This window comes from Phoenix dactylifera, chromosome 2 (assembly GCF_051530095.1).
Source record: "Phoenix dactylifera cultivar Ajwa chromosome 2, Ajwa_hap1_PhDact_Kaust_v1.1, whole genome shotgun sequence".
NCBI lineage: Eukaryota > Viridiplantae > Streptophyta > Magnoliopsida > Arecales > Arecaceae > Phoenix > Phoenix dactylifera.
The window spans coordinates 48357023-48373260 of NC_143191.1; the positions used below are offsets into that span (position 1 = coordinate 48357023).

The following is a 16238-nucleotide window of genomic DNA, read 5'->3' on the forward strand; positions in this document are numbered from 1 at the left end:
TTTGCTTTCCAAGAATGCACAAACTGTTTGTCAGCAGCTTTCTTATTAGTGTCCATATTTCTCAGTAAACGCAATTTTTTTTGTAGCACGATCAATTATGTTAGTTTTGGATGCTGAACTATGCTAAATGTAAAGCTTGATATAGAAGTAAGCTTTAATCTGTTCTGGAAAGCCATTTTATGGAGTGGATATAGATCTATGTGTAGTCATATCCACATCTGGTGTTTATTAAGAGGGTTTACCAAATTCAATGTCTGTCAAATTAATATGTCTAGGTTAGGTTAAACACAAAAGCTGAACTATAACAAAATGCAGTATTATCAGAATGGTTGACAACTTACGGTACAGATTAAACTTTACGTTCATGAAGCTGAGCACTTGGAGGATCTTTGCCTGATCAATTTGTTTTATATGCTGATTTATTCTCTTCCTGGCCCACTCTGGTAGCATGAAGACCAACATCCAATACTGAGGAATAGCTGATATCACTGCATTAAGCAGAATTAGTTTACCCCCTAGTGAAAGTAAATGGCCTTCCACTCATCCAGTTTTCTCTCTATCTTCTGGATTAGAGGTTGCCCATCAGTCTTTTTCAGCTTTTAGGGGCTTAACGGTAGATCTAGATAAGTAATGGGGAAATGACCAAGCTGATAGTGAAGCCATGCAGCACATTGAGACTCCCTGGAAGTATCATTGCTAGTGTATACAACCTAGGACTCATCCAATGTTGATGTTCAACCTCAACACATCTTCGAATCCATACAAAGTAGTCTTCAATGCCACTATCTGTTCCTCCTTGTCTTCACCGAAGATGATCGAGTCGTCCGCGTATTGTACATGTCTCGCTTTCTGCAAGAACAACACCAGAACGTCCACTACCACCATGAATCAGTATGGTGATAAAGGATGACCTTGCTTTAAACCCCCTGGAGCAATTTTTGCATTTGCCTTGTTCAGAATTCTATATCTCCATCTCATGCCGAAATGTCCAGCCTCCAACAGTTCAAGAAGGAAACTCTATCGAGCCTTATCATTGCTTTCTCAAAATCCGGTTTGCATAAAGCCCTGTTTAATTAAAACCTTATCCGCCTTCTCCTGCACTGTTATAAGACCAACTTGAATTGATCTTCCTTTAATGAACGCTGATTGAGTCTCCCCTATGAACTGGTTCATAAGCGACTGGAGTCAAATAGCCAGCACTTCAGATGCTATTTTCAGAATACCATTCATCAGAGAGATGGGTCTGCAAGTATTTTGCAATCTCAACGTTTTGTTTTTTAGGGATTGAAGCAATGAAAGCGTAGTGGAGTCGAGATAATTCTGCTTTTCCCGCATAAATTTCCGGGCTAGGAGATTTCTCCGCACAAAGCTGAAAAGATTCAGGGAAGAGGAACGAAAAGAAGCTATAGATTTCTTGTTGTATCGGACTTCTTTCAGAAAGAGTGTCCAGGATATCTTGTTCCTTCTCTTTCGGTTGTTTGCCAACTTATGGAAGCAAGACATATTCCGGATCCTCAGACTGAAACCATCAAAGTCCTTTCCATAAGATTTCTTCACATGATAGCACCACTCTTATAACAAATTACCAGCCACTTCCAGTGATAAGTGTTAAAATCACCACTTGTCCCAAAAGCTTAAGATCTTTACTCAGATACCATATTAAAATCATTACTTATCCCAAAAGCTTAAGCCGATAAGATAAAATAGATTTATTTATATATTTTATACTTTCTTACATTAGGGCCCAAGTTTTGTAACCAAGTCGGTAGCCTCATTACCTGCGCTGACTTCGTTTCAACCCTGTTTTTGATGAGGTCATCTAACTCAGGGAAAAAGGGTCAAAAATTTCCTAACCTAAATTATCATTACACGCTCTGGAGGCATATCCAACCCCGGAATTAGAAGGCAGTGATCCAAAGTAGGGGTAGGTATTGATCTGCAATTCTCCAGGTGAAAGAGATCATCCCAAGTTGTCGACGTTAGAATCCTATCGAGTCTTTGCAAAGCAAGGTAAAGTTATTCAGCTATTCATGGGGGTGCCAATGCGACCCAGCTCGGTAATGAAGTTATTTGACTCCAATCGTACACATCTTTCAGTTTTTCAAGGAAAGCTTTGTTCTACATTAAATTCGAATCAGTTTGGATAAAACCCTTTCTCACCACTGCTAAATGGGAACCCAAACTGCACTTCAGGGACAAAATTTTCATACCACATAACAGCTTCATGGCGGGTGTTTTCCCAACCGGACGGTTCAGAATTGAGGCAGCCTTCGTTCCACCAACCGCGAATGGGCAGGAGAGGATGATATGATTGCTTTTCTTTTTCCCCCCAATCTTTGATAATGTTAAGACAAGCTGAACAGAGTGGCATGCCAAATTTCCCTCAGATTATCCAACTTCCCCTTCATTCATTATTCAAAAAATAATGGAGACACACAAGAGAGTTGAAGTACAACAGACTCATGGACGCCAAAAGGCCTAAGATTTGGCATCAATAGAAAATGGCAAATAACAATAATAATAAAGTTGATCTAACTCAGAAAATGAGAAAAATGACATGATGGTAATGATTTGGCAACAGATCAAAAGCTAAAATTTGTGAGGTGATCAATAGACATTTCTGAAAGGATCCAGGAGGAACTCAGGATTAGTACCATCTGCTTGTCGGATGAATGAGACCATTTATTTTTCTTTCACTTCCATCCCCACGAGTACATCCAGCGAACGGATATGGGGGCTGTAGGCCACATGAGAGAGTTCACGGCTAAATAAATTACATCAGTTGAACACTCGAAGGAGGAAACTGAACCTTCATATGGCTGTAAAACCAACATAGCAATTGAACGATCTTCCTTTGAGTGAAATTATAACCCTGGAAAAGCAGCAAAGCAATTCCATCTTTGGTATCTCATTGCTTCTACAACAACCAGATGGAGTTTAGCAATGAATACCCTTCAAAGGTATGGTTTCAGTCAGCATCACTAATGGCGTAGCCTCTGTTTTTTTCCCATTAGCTTTCTTCGCCTCTCTTCTTCCTCTTCCTGCTCAATGAGGCGAAGTTGCTCTTCATCCTCCCTTCTCGCAATCTGGGAACTGTAGCACAGGCATTCATTAAAATCATTGTTAAGAGTATAATGCGAAAGTTTCTGTTCAAATGCTCTAAAGCAGCCCCAAACCAAGGGGAGGCATCGCCAGGATGCAAACTGCTTTTCTTGTTAGGTCAATCTTACAACACATATTGCTTCAACATGCAAATGGAAAAACAGCATCAAGACAGACATCTCAAATGGCTGACATAGAATTCATTCTGCTAATTAATTCAGTTCAAGAAGTTTAAGAGATTTTAAGAAAAGTGCCTGCAGCCAGCGTAATGTAAGAAATATTCCATACCTTCTCAGCTCTTCCTTCTGGATAACATCAAAACCAACCTCCATGTCACTGACATCCTCATCTTGCCCTGCATATTTACTAGGATCATACCTGCATACATAACACAAACACAGCATTATACCAAAACCATATTCAACTTCTAACATGGAATCTCAACTCAAAATTTAACCCTGCAACAAATGAGTTGCCATTCACCCATGAAGAGTGACAAACCAAATTGTTACAAGAGGTTCCAAACATATACAGTTTTTGATAATGGAGGAATTTGATTTGACTTATTTATATTACTCTTCCCAGAATTCTGACAAGCAATCTGGGAAGCCTCGGTACTTGAAATAACATGCCATGTTTGCATCATATACCAATAAATGTCTGTATCAGATACATTTCAGTATCCTATTTTCAAAAATTTTAAAAAGGCTCCCAATACTTTCTAAGGTACAAGGTATAGACTGTTATTTTGATAATCCACTATGTGCTATATATGCCTTCTAAACATATATAAAAGAAGGTGTTTTTATCCTTCTATCCTAGATGTATTGTCCCCAAAATTTCCGGATCAGCCATACATATTGTGTTGCATCTGTATCCCATGTCAAATCCTTGCTTCATAGCAAGCATGGCAGGGTAATCTATAACAGTACATCTCAATATTGAATTTTCAAAACCAGTTTTGTGTCAATTAGTGCAAAACTCGGCATCCCTCTCACCAATCTGCTAAAATTATTGATATCCTGTAAATGGTTACCTCAAAAACATTTCACAATTTTAAATGGTAAGAAGCTAAAAGAAGTTCGATGAATTACAGGAACAAAAACAAACCTAAACATTTTTCTGATAAGTCCACGAACATCATCAACATCATCTTCCTCTTCATCCAAGTGTCTTCTCACAGGCCTTTTCTTTGAACGGTCGTCATGGATGCCACGTGATGGGATTTGCTTAGAAGGCTAAATCAAAACTCAATATAAGAAATGTGACAACAGCATATCAGAAAACAAGAATTATAAATGTATGACCATGCTATACAGAAAAATCAAAAGTGCAATGCCAAACAATCACCATTTATTAGTAATGCATATACATTTTTATATTTCTACTTATGCACTCTTCTTTTAGCAATTAGATATATGTATACACATGCGTGCACAGAGATGGAAGGAAACCTGAGCTTTTGAGGAAGGCAATGGCTGTTTTGGTGTTGTTTTTACTCTATGTGGTACTTGGGTTACTCTTTTCTGATCAGGGTGATAATGTTGGGCAGAAGAATGTGGCTTTGCAGATGAAGGGTTCTTCTTTAAACCAGGATCACTTATGGCCTTCCCAGCAGGCTTATTCATACTGGTAATCTGAGCAGGAACCTTGGAGGGTAAAGCTTTATTTCCTGTAGTCTGGACAGGCCCATTTCCAGCACCACCACCAAGCATTTTTCTAGGTTCAACTGAAGCTGACTTGGATCTGTTTACAGGAGCTTCTTTCACAGAACTTACTTTGGTTTGCATAGGCCGAATGGCAGAAGTCGGCTTCTTCAATTCATGACCATTCAAAGTTGGCTTTACAGGTTTGCTTGTAGGTATCCTGCTCTTCAATGGTGTTTGGGCTGACCTACCATCTTCCACATAAGCAGAAACGTATTTAAGTATCCTCTATGAAAAGACCAAAATGCCCAATAGTTTACATTCAATTTCTAGATCTTTATTTATTACAAGAAAAACATACCAGCCTTTGGAGCAGAAACATTTCTGGTTAAAGGCTGCTCTTTTTCAGAGGGAAGATCAGCATCATCTGACAATAAAAAGGAATAATCTCGCATGTCTTTAAGTGCCTGTGCCTTCTTTTTTACCTGCAAAATTATAGACATCTTATGCATCCCAAATCAATGACATTGAAAACAATCTGCAATGGGGTAAAATCCTCCCTACCTCATTAACAACTCTTGCTTTCTGATGGTGGACATGGGTCCTTACTTCGGAAGATGTGGGATCTCTTTTGTTCTGCATAAACAAGTAAAATGTTGTTTACTTACCCAGTTGAAATGAAAGATAATAAAAATATGAAACCTACGGCCCAGAAAACATACACCAGAACTCGAAACCTTAGCCACAATATGCTTATTCTCCCGAATTAAACGGCTTTCTTCAATGACTCGTGGAGCAATAATGGGTTGTGAAGGGCCAAAAAAGGAGCCAAATCTGCAAGAAAGTTATGTGTCAGATAAAATAGGAAAAAAATGCATCATCAAACCATCCTTAGATATTTAAATATCACCAGATCCAGAAAAGACGAAAATCAAGCAAATTTAACACCATCAAGCATTCACAAAATGTTTTCCCCAACAATGTAATCCGCAAGTTTAATTAACAGCTACAATACACATAGTAATTGCTCTCTTTTGGAATCAATTTACTGATCATGCAATTTTTCAGTGCCCAAAAGAAAGGCTGATGAATAGACCATTTTGTATATAAAAATCCAAATACTCACAAGTAGCAGTTTAATGTCAACTGCATGCTTTGGCATAAGGAAATAAATGCCAATACACCCTTTTGTGGGACTTGAGCATAGGATAAGAATAATTCCAGTGTGTACCACCACCTTCATCTAAAGGAAAAAAATTTCCTGATTCCTACCTGTCTCTCTATGCTGTCACACTCACAAACTGATGGTAAAAGGGGTGCCATGCACGCTAACCCCAATTGCTTCCACCTAACCACAACCTATGGCATATACTATCCAGCTGGATAAAAAGAGATATGACTTGGAAAAACAGCTACATTTGACCAAAAATTCATAATCAATTTAACAAAAACCTCTTCTCGATACTTGATCCATATAAGACTACCAGGCATTTAAACACCTGGAATAATGAAGATAAATTTATATGATGGAAATCCAATTTTTGAACACTATCATCACAGGCGCTCGCATAGGCACTTGAATGTTTTCTTGACTTGACATGCTGGAAACTCCAGAGCAAATGAGCAAGTGTATTTACAGTTAGTACAGATGCAACATGTTCTAATCCGTATTAACTTAGCTTTTGATCATCAAGCCCATAATACAGTGCAACCACTAGATGCATTGCTTTTATGATTTCCCCAACTATTTCTCCTTGTAAGTCTTTACCTACAAGCCAGGTTAAAGCCCTTTATTTTGTTAATATAATAGAATTAAATCCAAAAAATTTTCTTATAATGAGATTTAAGGGAGACAGCTAGTTATTTTTGTCCCTCGAGCCATATGGAACTTCAAGCAAATAGTTCCCAGGTGCAAAAATGTTTTAGGGCATGGCATACATGCTTGATTCCCTAATGGCATTTTCCATCCTATTTAAGGGGGCATTAAAAAAAAAAAAAAAGCATTGCATTGTACAAACCATCTATATATCTGTCTACTCTCACACTCCCATGCCCCAACCCTCAGCCGACCCCCTCTTCCATCAAGAGCAGTGTATTTTAGTGGGGAATATGTTGATGACCCCCTCCCCCCCCAACACACACACACAAAAAAAAAAAAAAAAAACTGGGTTTTTCCCTTGATTTTATTGAATTATCTTAGTCACCCTTCTCCACCTGTTTGTACATAACCAGGTCTAATCAGTCCCATATCATATTAAGAGTCATGAGATTTAAGAAGGGTCATATCTAACTTCAATCAATATCCTATTATGATATCTGAGGCTTAAACGAAAATACAATAAATCAATCTTCTCTTCACATAAACAAGGCAATCAAGATGTGCTTGGCTCAACTGTCCTCCACATGGATTTCAAGATCATGTAATAGAAGGAAGTAAGTTTGAGTTGTTCGGACAAATAGGTACACTATCACTGGCCATGAGAGGTTGTTAGACCCTACAGACACATACCTAAAATTTCACATCCCAACTGTAAATTAGAAACACAATTATAACTGACAACTAAGGTATCCTCAAAAAAAAAACCAACTAAGGGCTTGTTTGGTAATGTTTTATTTCTTATTCTACCTTTGAAAACCCAAAGAAGAAAAATAACATAACAGAAAAATAATCCTGATGCCAGCCCTTATCATTTTGTCACTGTTTGCAAGACCTCTAAAATGTTTTGGTACTAAAACTTTTTTACTTCTGAAAACGAGAAAACAAAAACAAGTAGCAGCAATGGTGATGCGCTTCTCCTCCCTCTCTCCATTTGACATGAAGTAGCACCTTCCATGAGGTATTTTCTAAACTTAAAAAAATAGCAACATCACCAAACAGACCCTTGGTTACATACAAGGTTTGCCGTCTGGCTACAGAACCTCGTACCTGTACAATCCTATTACAGTGTTGGTATTGTCTGATACGTAGGCCGGTTCGGCATACCGAATATCGGAACACCTCCCATATCGCATACCAGTTCGGCATCGGTATGGTATGACACGGTCAGCACGCACTGATACTGACTGATACGGCAAACCTTGGTCGCATACCTTTGTAAATGTTTCATGTAATCCTTCAAGTGTCCTTTTATTTATTATTTTTTAGAGGGTAAAACTTGTCTAAGTTACCTAGGAGGTGTTCGACGTATGGGAATTGACATGGAGAAATGATTGGTTGTCATGCACTTTCTTTCGTGAAGAACAAAAAAATTAGATATTTACTTTTTTTAACAATCAAATACTGTTAAAGAAGAAGTTATCTTAGAGGAAATTGGAATATTTCAGAAGCATGCATCTTTAAACCTAACAAAAGATCTTAATAAAGTTTTCCATCAAACTGAAAGAGATTGTATCATCACATGTTTGTTGCACCTTAAAAAGAGATGTGGATAGGGGATGATCTCAATTTTGATGGTCATATCCAAACATCAAATAAGTTATCTTACAAAATAGCAATAAATCTTTAATAAAATTCCAAATGAGAAAAGGAAACCCTCTTCCATTGTCCAAATAAGGTTTTAACATTTTCTTGAGAACCTACTGCTTAGTCAAAAGAAAGAGCAATCATTAGAAGTTCCTTTTTCTTTTCTTTAAATTTAATCAACAACAAAGTGCGGAAGGTTTACAAAGATACTTACATAACTTCCATTTTCCAAAAATGGGAAGAGTAAAAATACAAAAAGGAACTCCAAGTGACATATCTAAAATTCTTTCTATTCAATTTAAGACAGTCATAAGTCATAACTAAAGCCATTGATAGAAAATCCGCATCTTTAAGGTAAGACAAATCCAAGGTACCATCATACTAGCTCAAGAGATCACTCACTCCTTACACAAAGCTAATCTTGAAAAACCTTCTCTTACCCATATAGCTTTACTGAGGTTTATGAATGGAGAATTCTAATTTCAAAAATCATGATTTTATCCTTCTCCTAAGTTTAAACTTTTCGAATTTTGAAAATTGGGACTTTTAGGAGTTGTTTGAATTTTTTTAAAGAGAAGGTTTAAGGGTGTCACAGTGCACGAGGCTCCCACCATTGTAGAATTTGGAAAGGGTCAAATTTATGCAGCTTTACCCCCCAACATGCAAGAGGATGTTTCTATGTTTCAAACCAGTGACACCTTTGTCACCATGGAGCAAACTTTCCATTGCATCAAGGCCTCTCCTAAAAAAAGATGGCCTAGTGCATAAGGTTCATGCCATTGCAGGGTTTGGAAGGGTCAAATGTGCGCAGCTTTACCCCTACATGCTGAGAGGTTGCTTCCATCTTTTGAACTTGCGACCTACATGTTATAATGGAACAACCCCTCTAAAAAGAAGGTTGAAAAATGAAAAAGAAGACACGATAATATGGAGAGAGAAACATGAATTTGAAAAATTCAAGTCAAAATCAAAAATTTTCAGCTTCATCATTTTAGGGCTTTTATTCAATTTCGTTACACAATGAAATACCCAGTACAACAAAATCATATTTTGTAACTTCAGATGAGCATGTAAAATTATGTTATATCATGAGTACACCCAAGATTCAAACCCAAAACCTTCTCCAAATGAATGAGGGGTGTGATCATTCAAGCCTTGCACAATTCACAAAATCGCTAATGACAAAATAACCTAGAATGACGCGACAACCAGATTTGCTATAATGATAAGTCATCCATGCTATGGTTGATCTTACAAGAAGCATTTTCGATATCCATGATAAATAAGAAATACTCAGATTCACAATGACAACATTGTCGTTCAGGTATATATTTCCTATATTAACTAAATTAATCAACAAACTAAATACAATAGAACTACAAGAAAAAACATAACTTTTCAATCAGGTCAGCTAAAAAACTAGTCACCGACTTAAGAACCATTAGTTCATAGGTGGAGAAGATTACATAGCTCAACATAAAATTAAAATCTTTTTTGTGATTTGTAAAGTGAGCTTTTGAGTGCATCCCTCATAGTTGCATCATGGAACATGGTGTCTCTGAGTAGAGGACCCAAAGAGTCCCTCCAAGTCTGAGCACCTTTAAATAGAAGATTTATTAGACAGATTGTCTATTAAAAAACCTAAGGATATAAAGCATTTACTGAGTACGGAGGACATAAGCATAATACAGGGGAGCAATCAAGCAAAACATGCTGCTAATGTCCTGCAGAGTACCCAGCAGAAGAGATGTGACAGACACTACATAGAAACTATCGAACTTGTATAATAGGTTATTAGAGTCGACACTAGTCAAGTCATAGGATAATGGGTTTTGAAGAAAGACCTGCAAAGGAGGCGGAGGTAATGCAGCTAAAGATTAACATGAACGAATCACTTACTAATCACGACAAGCCTGTCAAAGCTAGCTCTGTTAATCAAAAGGCATATGCCTGGTCAGTCTTACAAATTCCAGCATCAAATAAATATGAACTATGTTGCTCTTTTAGCTGGATATGGAAGGTTTATAAGCTAAGTTTAACTAAACCAAAAATCCAAGCAAAAGCAGAACCCATTAATTGTTTGATGAGCTAAAGAAGACTTCTAATAGAGATCAAGCAACCAGTACAGAAATCTAAAACTCTATCTTAACGAGTTTCTCAAGAGAAGGTGGTGTTCAAAATTAGAGTGTTCGCTAGGATGATGACTAACGGTTCAACCAAGAGGAAGCGTAAGAATACAGACATCCCTATGGATATGTAGCTGATGTTTCATGATCCTTGCCATCAAACTAAGCATTTGTTCTTAACACTTTCCAAACAAAAAAAGGAAAAAGGATTTCTGTTTTTAATGGTGAAAAAGCCAATAAACTCTTTGTGAGGCTAAGCTCAAAGGACTCATGAACATGGGTATGCACATCGCTCACTTGTCATTTGATGTTGTCCTCTTCTTGTCTTGGGATTGAGATGAATGACCAAGAGCACTAGCACTTTGTTTCTTCAACTTTTGCCTGATCCTATCTTTTAGCTTCTCCCTCAATTTGAGAAATTCTTGTTCCTCCCTGGTGGGTTTTGGTGGTTCTCGTTCCTCTTCTTCCTCTGGCTCAGAAGGTTCCTCCTCATATTCACCATATTCTTCCTCTTCGTAATCTTCCTCTTGCTGATGCAAACCCTGCACGATAGTGAAAGAGGTGAATTAATGCACATATTAATTGTCAAAAAGAAAAGCATTACCGTAAATGTCATAACACAAGCAGCAATGCAAAGGAAGCAAGGAGGTCACCAAAATCAATTACCCCCCCCCCCCCCCCCCAACAAAAAAAAAAAAAAACCAATATAATTAGCTTGCATGTAGCCAATTACAATTAGAATGAATAGACAGATATAAGATGGTCTTCCCATCATTTTTTCTCATTTCAGATATGATCACCGGATTAGTTTTCCTCATGGTTGGAAGGATCATAGGCATCCACAAAAATCAATCAATCAGTGCATCACTCTGACTCGAAAGCATCACATTTCATCGCCAGATGATCAAATTCCTCGAGCAATGATATGATATTTTACGTTTGCTCAGGGAAGATCCATATTCTCAGCGTGACAACTCCGATTTAATCATAGTTTAGTTCGATTTTTTTGTATTCAATTATGATCAAGATTCGATTTTTATGGTTCTCTTTTTCTTGCCCTCAATTTTTGCCAGTTTGATTTGATCCTTCCGTTTGTTGCCAGTAAATTTGGGGCTTTTCGATAAGGATTAAGGTTTGGGGGCAAAAGATTTCCTTTTACCCTTCCCTTCTCAAGGAACAAGCTAATAATTTCAAAAGCACAACTAAATCTAAATTTAGAATTTTTCTTTGATTTCGCGGAAGGGAAAGGAAATCTATCAGGACAAATAAGGGAATTTTACGAAGGTTCAGAAAAAACCAAAGCCCACAGCGGTGGTGAATTAGTACCTCGGAGGTGCCGGCGTAGGGGAACCTGTTCTTCAGTTCGTGGATTCTACGCCTCTCCGCCTCCCGCTGCAGCCGGATCCTCGCCGCCGCGTCCTGGGAGGTGCCGCCGTAACCATCCCTCATCGCCGACGTCTCTCCTCTCCCCCCTCTCTCCTCGGCTTTCTATCTCTTTCCTCCCTTTCAGAGGCTTGACGGATAGCTTAGTCCGACACGACGGCCATCTCGCAGAGCCTTCCTCCGCGAGGAACGAAATTGCTTGTAATAAAAGATAGGCTTTTTTGGCATGTTTGTCCCTAACATTTTCTTAAATACGCTTACTTTTTTTTTAATATTTTAAATTTACATACTAATTTTTAACTTGTATAATTTTTTGTATAAAAATTAGCAGTCCTTCAAATTGAAATCTAGTTAATCATTTATATATATATATATATATATATATATATATATATATATATATATATATATATATATATATATATATATATATATATATATATATAAATGAAACGTCGCTCACTAATTCATCGAGTAAATAAAAATGATAGCTTAAAAATAAAATAGTAAAGCAAGATAGAGGAGGAAGATTACACCTAGAATCTCTCTTTGTTTGTTTTTAATTTACATGAAGCTAAAACTATGGATATTGAGAAAAGAAAGTAAAATAACTAGAGGCTATGCTTTTTCTTGTTCATAGACTTCAAAGTTAAGTCTTAATATTCCTTTCAACCGGATGTTCCAAGATAATGTAGGGAAGAGTGCTAGGCGGCAGCGCCGTAACCATTCCTCATCGCCAACGTCTCTCCTCTCCCCTCTCTGTCCTCGGCTTTTTATTTCTTTCCTTCCTTTCAGAGGCTTGACAAATGGTTTAGCCTGATACGACAGCCATCTCGCAGAGCCTTCATCTACGAGGAACGAAACTGCCTGTAATAAAAAAGATGTTTTTTTTTGCATGTTAGTCCCTAACATTTTCTTAAATATGCTTATTTATTTTTTTAATATTTTAAATTTACATATTAATTTTTAACTTGTATATTTCTTGTATAAAAATTAGCGGTCTTTTAAATTGAAATCTAGTTAATCATTTTTATAAAAAAACATATAGAAGGAAAAATCGCTCACTAATTCATCGATAGCTTGAAAATAAAATAGTAAAGCAAGATGGCCATGAATAGAAGGCGGAGGAGGAAGATTGCACTTAGGATTTCTCTTTGTTTGTTTGAAATTTACATGAAGCTAAAACAATCGAAGAAAGAAAGTAAAACAATCAGAACCTAAATATGCTTTCTCCTGGTCATAGTCCTCAAAGTTAAGTCTTAGTATTCCTTCTAACTGGATGGTCCAAGATAATGTAGGGATATGGTATTCCCATACTAGCGGTATCCCATTTTGGATGCTAAGCAATCTTCACTTGGATCATAAAACTTTTTAACAAGCATCTAGTTGTTTACAATCCAGCGGAGCCTTTCCCATCATCTTACAATGGGAAGCTTGTCAGTCAAATTGACTCTGAAAATTTTTAGTTCTAGATTCCTTGAACACAAACCAAATATTACATCTTAACCTATCTTAATAGAACAACTATCAATAATGATCTGAACGTAAACCGTAGAACTCTAATCAAGGATAGAGGAAAGAAGAAGGGGCTGGAGGAGGCAACTGAAATTAGAGGGAGTGAAAATAAGACCACAAGCCAAAGCTCTAATTTGAGCAATGATCAAGGACTTAAGTAATGCAGTTTTAGAGAAGGATTGAGGGACTGATAAAATAAATAAAGAAAATTTAAAAAAATCATATTAAAAAAACTCATAGAAAGTCTTGGAGACCGAAATTACCAAGAAAGGTCTTTCCCACTCAGGTAGAAGTTTTCCAAGAAACCAAATTAGGAAATTACTTAAGAAACTTGATGAGAAACACAAATATTGGAAGAAATAAAACTTCTATAAATTGGACTCCCAACTAATGAGCTATGAAGAGGCATGACAAGGGGAGGGGAGAGTGCTGAGGCATGAGAGGGAAGGAAAGATTCTCTTTGGTAATCTTGATGAAGTCATTGGCGATAAATCACTGATTTTATTTTTCCTTATAGAAGGACAGCGAATAGTATCCAAAGAGAAGAAACCTATGAAAAATTGTTTGAGATTAGTTCGCCATTGTTTTCCTTTTGTTTTGCATATTCTATATAATACGTTTGCCTTCATATGGTTGCATATCCTTTTTTTTTTCAATATTAGGGTCTTTTCTTAACCATCATTTTTATTTTCTTGCATTTGCAATATTTTCTACTTCGATATTGCCTAATGAAAACATAGGTATGAAAAAATATTACTATTGAGGTCAACCTCTTAAGAGCCTCTTAAGAGCCATCGATCCCAGTATTTGGCCATAATTTTCATGTCAACGTTATAAACCTCTTTTGTATATCTATTTCATAGTTTGTTTAAGCCAACATCCTACTTTTTCATTTTATAAACTGTATTAATACATGGGACAATAAAATTTTCCCACTTTATTCAAGTTCAAACTTCCCATTGCCAGATCAAAATTTGACAATTCACTATTTTTCCATTACTACCATTAGCCGTTACAACTTCTTTGTTTAAGGATGACTTTAGATAGGCATTGCCTTAACGATAAACATATTACATTTTTAAGGATTTAAGAGCATAACTAGCCAAAAAGAGTTATAGTTACTCCCTCAGTTTAACTTAATTGATGAATTTAGAAATTATAACCAATATGCATGGCAAAATCCTAGTAAGTCAATATAATAAGGACTTAACAATTTTATTTTGAAATACAGAAAATAAAAAGTGTTTGGATCTAGGTGGCCTAACTTAAGGCCCTCTAAAGCCCTTCTTCTGAATTTGGAAAGAAAGATCCACAACTTTGCAACCTTTTTGCTCCCTTGTGAAGCTTAATATGAGAGATTTTACCATCAAAACCATACCGAAACTTGTTTCAAATTTAAAAAGAAAAGAAAACTACAACAGAGATGAAAGCAAAGATAGGGAAATTAAGAAATTAGAAGATAATTAGCAATATAATATACACAGTAAATTCTCAAAATTTTGGTTATAAATTAGATATCATAAATTTAAATTTAATGAGAAAAATCTCTACAATGGAAAGATGAAACTAGTTGGTAATTGATCTAATAGTCATGTTATATATATACATACATATTTATGTATGTATCCATGAATGGATGTTTGTTTGTCTGTCTGTCTATCTGTCTGTTTGTATGTATATATCTTACTTACATAGTAATATTATCTTTGATGTATAATTTATAATGAAGATAACAACCTAATATGGTGTTCTACAAATATTTATCTCAAAAAGAGTTAAACTTAACTCTAGAAACTTATGTACAATAAATAATAGAAAAAATTACGGTTCTCCAAGTTTGGACCATTTACATTTAGATCTCAAAAATTTTAAAAATATCAATTAGCCATCAAAACTTCAAATTTGTTGCAATATGGCCTAGCTATTTATATCTGGTACAAAATATTATCATACGAGGATCATCTGATAACTAAATTTTTGTAAAATTCTAAAATCGCCCTTCCCACTAATTTAGCAAGGGGATCTTGTTTAGTGTGAATTAAAAGGAAGTGCTTGGAAATCTGTGTAGGTAGCTGAATAATAGAGGATGGAGCGCTTTGAATTCTATGCAAGTGGATTAAAGATAGAGAATGGAGCGCTTTGAGATCTATATAGACAGATGGAAGATAGAAGATGGAGTGCTTTGAAATCCGTGTAGGTGGATGGACGATAGAGGATTGAATGCTTTAAGATCCATACATTCCGATGAATGATAGAGGGTAAAGTGTTTTGAGATTTGTGCATGTAGATAAAAAATGATGGCAAGCGGATGGATGATAGAGGCCGAAGTGCTTGAAAATCTATGTAGATGGGTGGATGACAGAGGATGGAAAACTTTGATATATGTGCAAGTGCACGGATGATAGAGGATGGAATGCTTTGAGATCTGTATAGATGAACAAATGATAAAAGATGGAGTATTTTGAGAACTATGCAAGTGGATGGATGACGAAGGGCTTTGAGATCTATGCAGGTGGATGGATGAAAAGGGCTTTGAGATCTATACAGGTGGATAGATGATAAAGGATGGAGATTTTAAATCTCTGTAGGCAAATAATTGATCAAGGATGGAGTTCTTTGAGATCTGTACAGGTGGATGGATGATTGAAAATGGAGTTCTTTGAGGCCTATGCAGGTGGATAGATGATAAAGGACAAAGCGCAGTAAGATCCGTGCAAGTGGATGAATGATAGATGATGGAGCACTTTGGAATCTATGCAAGCAGATGAATGATATAGGATGGGATGCTTTGAGATCTATGCATATAGATGGATGATAGAGAAGGAGCACTTTGAGATCTATGCAGATGGATGAATAACAGAAGATAAAGCATTTTAAAATCTATGCAAGTTGATGAATTACAGAGTATGGAGCATTTTAAGATCGTGTAAAAGATATGGCCCAGACTCTTTGAATCAAGAATGTTATAGTCTTTTTTCTCACTCCATTAATGGTGCCGGGATC

General features: G+C 36.5%; 1 protein-coding gene across 2 annotated transcripts; it reads right to left on the bottom strand.

Annotated features, from left to right (window-relative positions):
- Nucleotides 1-2388: 2388 nt before the first annotated feature.
- LOC103697151 (uncharacterized) lies at nucleotides 2389-11943 on the bottom strand. Of its 2 annotated transcripts, XM_039120857.3 has the most exons (10): nucleotides 11664-11933; nucleotides 10635-10879; nucleotides 5471-5582; nucleotides 5313-5384; nucleotides 5110-5233; nucleotides 4557-5002; nucleotides 4213-4340; nucleotides 3391-3480; nucleotides 2952-3093; nucleotides 2389-2872 (listed from the first exon to the last, which is right to left on the bottom strand). In XM_039120857.3, exons 1-9 carry the CDS (start codon nucleotides 11784-11786, stop codon nucleotides 2982-2984), a joined length of 1452 nt encoding a protein of 483 aa, XP_038976785.3. In that variant the 5' UTR covers nucleotides 11787-11933; the 3' UTR covers nucleotides 2389-2872; nucleotides 2952-2981. The 2 variants fall into 2 exon arrangements, with proteins under 2 accessions (XP_038976785.3, XP_038976784.3); XM_039120856.3 differs by having other exon boundaries at nucleotides 2389-3093; nucleotides 11664-11943.
- Between the last annotated feature and the right edge of the window lie 4295 nt (nucleotides 11944-16238).